The sequence below is a fragment of the Trifolium pratense genome, linkage group LG2 (genome assembly GCF_020283565.1).
Source record: "Trifolium pratense cultivar HEN17-A07 linkage group LG2, ARS_RC_1.1, whole genome shotgun sequence".
NCBI classification, from domain to species: domain Eukaryota; kingdom Viridiplantae; phylum Streptophyta; class Magnoliopsida; order Fabales; family Fabaceae; genus Trifolium; species Trifolium pratense.
Window position 1 is genome coordinate 70,908,101 of NC_060060.1, and position 2,837 is coordinate 70,910,937.

General features: G+C 40.5%; 1 protein-coding gene across 1 annotated transcript; it reads right to left on the reverse strand.

Annotated features, from left to right (window-relative positions):
• On the reverse strand, window positions 1-2,622 carry LOC123905357. The gene has a single exon (XM_045954962.1). It carries the CDS (start codon window positions 2,620-2,622, stop codon window positions 1-3), a length of 2,622 nt encoding a protein of 873 aa, XP_045810918.1.
• Window positions 2,623-2,837: the final 215 nt, after the last annotated feature.

Below are 2,837 nucleotides of genomic sequence, written 5' to 3' on the forward strand. Positions count from 1 at the left end.
CTAGGGTTTCTTAAGAAAAGCGATGATGGTATCAAATTTGTCATTCAGAGCGTCCACTTTGGAGTCCAGCTTATCCACCTTGGTTTCAAGAACTTGGTGATCAGAACGCTGTCTTTCAATAGCCTGCTGCAAGACACTCAGTTGATCCACATCTGCTTCCAAAGGAGCCTTTCCTTTATTAGAGGAAGATCCACCATCCTCTGAGAAGTCAAGCATAAGAACTTCTTGTTGATTCAGCACCACAGCCTCTTGAGCAATCCTTTCAGCCTCAATCTTCTGATCTTCTAAACTCTTGAACAACTTGGAGTCCACCCAGCAATTTTTGAAGACATTGAATAACATATTATCAGCAGTTTCCTTTGCCAATATAGCTGCAACTTTAGCATTCTCAGCCTCTTCATGGTTGAACAAGGTTAACCTCTTCAAACTAACCCTTGCCAGAGCTTCCCTCATCAGATTGGCGACCTCCAAATCCCTCTTACCAATCACAGCCTTTAATTCCTCACCAACTGAATCCAGAGAATTACAGATCCTGACCTTGATAGCAGAGACCTCTACATCCACATCAAAAGGACAGATCAAGAACATGTTCTTGATATTAGACAACCTAAGAAGATCATCATAAAGCCGATTGGATAGGTTACCAAAAGGGTCAAATGATGATGTTGGAGAGATATAGGGAATTGTGGAGTGTTTGGGTGATTCAGGAGCAGGGTTGGTAATAATAACAACATCTGCTTCTGAAGGACAGGGAGCACAAGTGTGAACACGTTCAGGAGATACATGTTCAGCACCTGGGTTAGGGTTATGGTCAGGAGCTTGTTCAGATGATGTGGGTTCAGAAGTTGGTTCAGGAGATTTTCTAGGAGAGGTTTGTTTGGTGGGAGAGTTAATGGGTGCAGGAGTGATATCTGGTTGAGGTTCAGATGATGGTTTGGTAGAAGTCTCTTGTTGTGGTTGAGTTGGTGGTGATTTTGGTTTGGGAGGTGATGTGGGCTTGGTGGTTTCATGAGTAAAAGAATGATTGTTCAAAGAATCAGGGCTCAAGTGTTTTTCTAGTTCAGAAAAAGGGTTGTCAGAAGGAACTTGTTTATCCTTCTGTTGAGATTTATCAGAAGAACAAGCAAGTTCTTCTGAATTGTCAAAAGATGAAATGTTTATGGCGTTAGGATGGATAGTTCTAAGGGGTTTGGTATAACCTATTCCAATTTCAGCTTCATTAAAGACATACTTAGGAGTCTTACCTTTGGAAGCAGGAACTGGTTTCTTCTTCAGCCTATCAGCAAGAGTCTCTTCATCAGAACGAGTCTCTTCTGAATCATCTTCATCATCATTCAGCACCATTTTTCTCTTAGGAGCCCTAGAAGATTCCTCAGCAACCTTTTCAGAAGGTGCTTCATGCTTCTTCTTTGTCCTTTGCTTAGCCACGGATTGTTCAACCTTGATTTGCTTCTGAGCAAGAAGATCTGGCTGAACTTTAACTTCTTGAGTATCAGCTTTCCTCTTAGACTTCCTTTGTCTAGGATTATACATGTTCTCAGGAGCTTTTGGAACCATTTCCCGGGTAACAGCAAATCCTTCAGCCTGTAGTCCCTTCAAGTAATCCTGAATGACTTCCTCAGCATCCAATTCAGAGATCAAAGGATAACCATCTACATACATTCGATCTTCCAAACGTACTTCAAACTCTTGTGAAGGTTGAACCACCTTGGAATTGATGAGATGCATCTTGGTGAGAAAGCTAGCAGACAAAACTTCTGGCAAAACCTTCTTAGTAACAAGTTCTGGGTAGAACTTCTGCAGATTCGTAATGATACCTCCTTGAAAGAGTAAGTCAGACAGCAACCTAGGATGAACAATGGTTGTTCTCCTCTGAGACTTGCTGCAGTAGATAGCTTCACAAATCCTTTCAAAAAAGTAATCACCCAGATTCACTTTCTTTTCAGTCAGAAGGAAGTAGATGAGATGACGATGAGGCCAAGAGATTGTATCAGTACCACCTACTCTTGGACAGATAGATGATATGATTATCTTAAAAAGCACCCTACACTCATCAGTCATTCCCTTGACTTTACCTTTAAGCTGCATATCCACACACATCCGATGCAGCAAATCCTTCCTAAAAGTAGTGTCCTTCTCAAAAACATCTAAAATCAAACCAGATTTTTCCAAACCTAGTAGAGCATTAAAGTGAATCTTAGAGAAGGTGAGATTGATACCACAGATGTTAGACCTAATCTGTGTACTAGTGAATTCCAAAAGACCCATCTCCTTCCTAGTTTTTCCTTTCAGACTAGGATCCCTTTCAATAGCTAGATATTCCTCTTGCTTAGCTTCAACCTTGGTAAAGACTTTAGCTTTCATCCAGAAATGCTTCAAAAGATCTGGGTAAATAGGATCATTCAACATCTCAAAGTACTTGTCCCAACCTTGAGAAGTGAAATAGGGTTTCACATCAAATCCGTTTGCCTTCAAGCTCTCGAAATCGACCATCTTCTCAGGAAGCAGAGTTAACAGAGATTCTGAGAATTCCATCTCGTTCCCAACTATTTGCAAATTCTTGAAGATGAACGGAGGAATTTTAGTAGTAGGGTTCGTTGAAGTTGAAGTTGAAGCAGACATGATGGAGGTTTAGGTTAGGGTTGATGCTAATGAGAGAGAGAAAGAAAGTTTTGTTGAAGGTTTAGAGAGAAAGAAAAGTGTAGGTTGTGAAAGTGAAAAGTGTGCAAGTGTATTGTGTAAGTTTATTTAAATGCGTACAGTTAACACAAAAATGGCAAACGCGGGAAGTTACGCTTATTGACAAAAATTTGAATACTAAAAGTCATCATAAACCA

What these genes read in the sequence shown, in the direction of transcription:
- LOC123905357 (XM_045954962.1), bottom strand. Translation starts at nt 2,622, where the DNA reads ATGTCTGCTTCAACTTCAACTTCAACGAACCCTACTACTAAAATTCCT.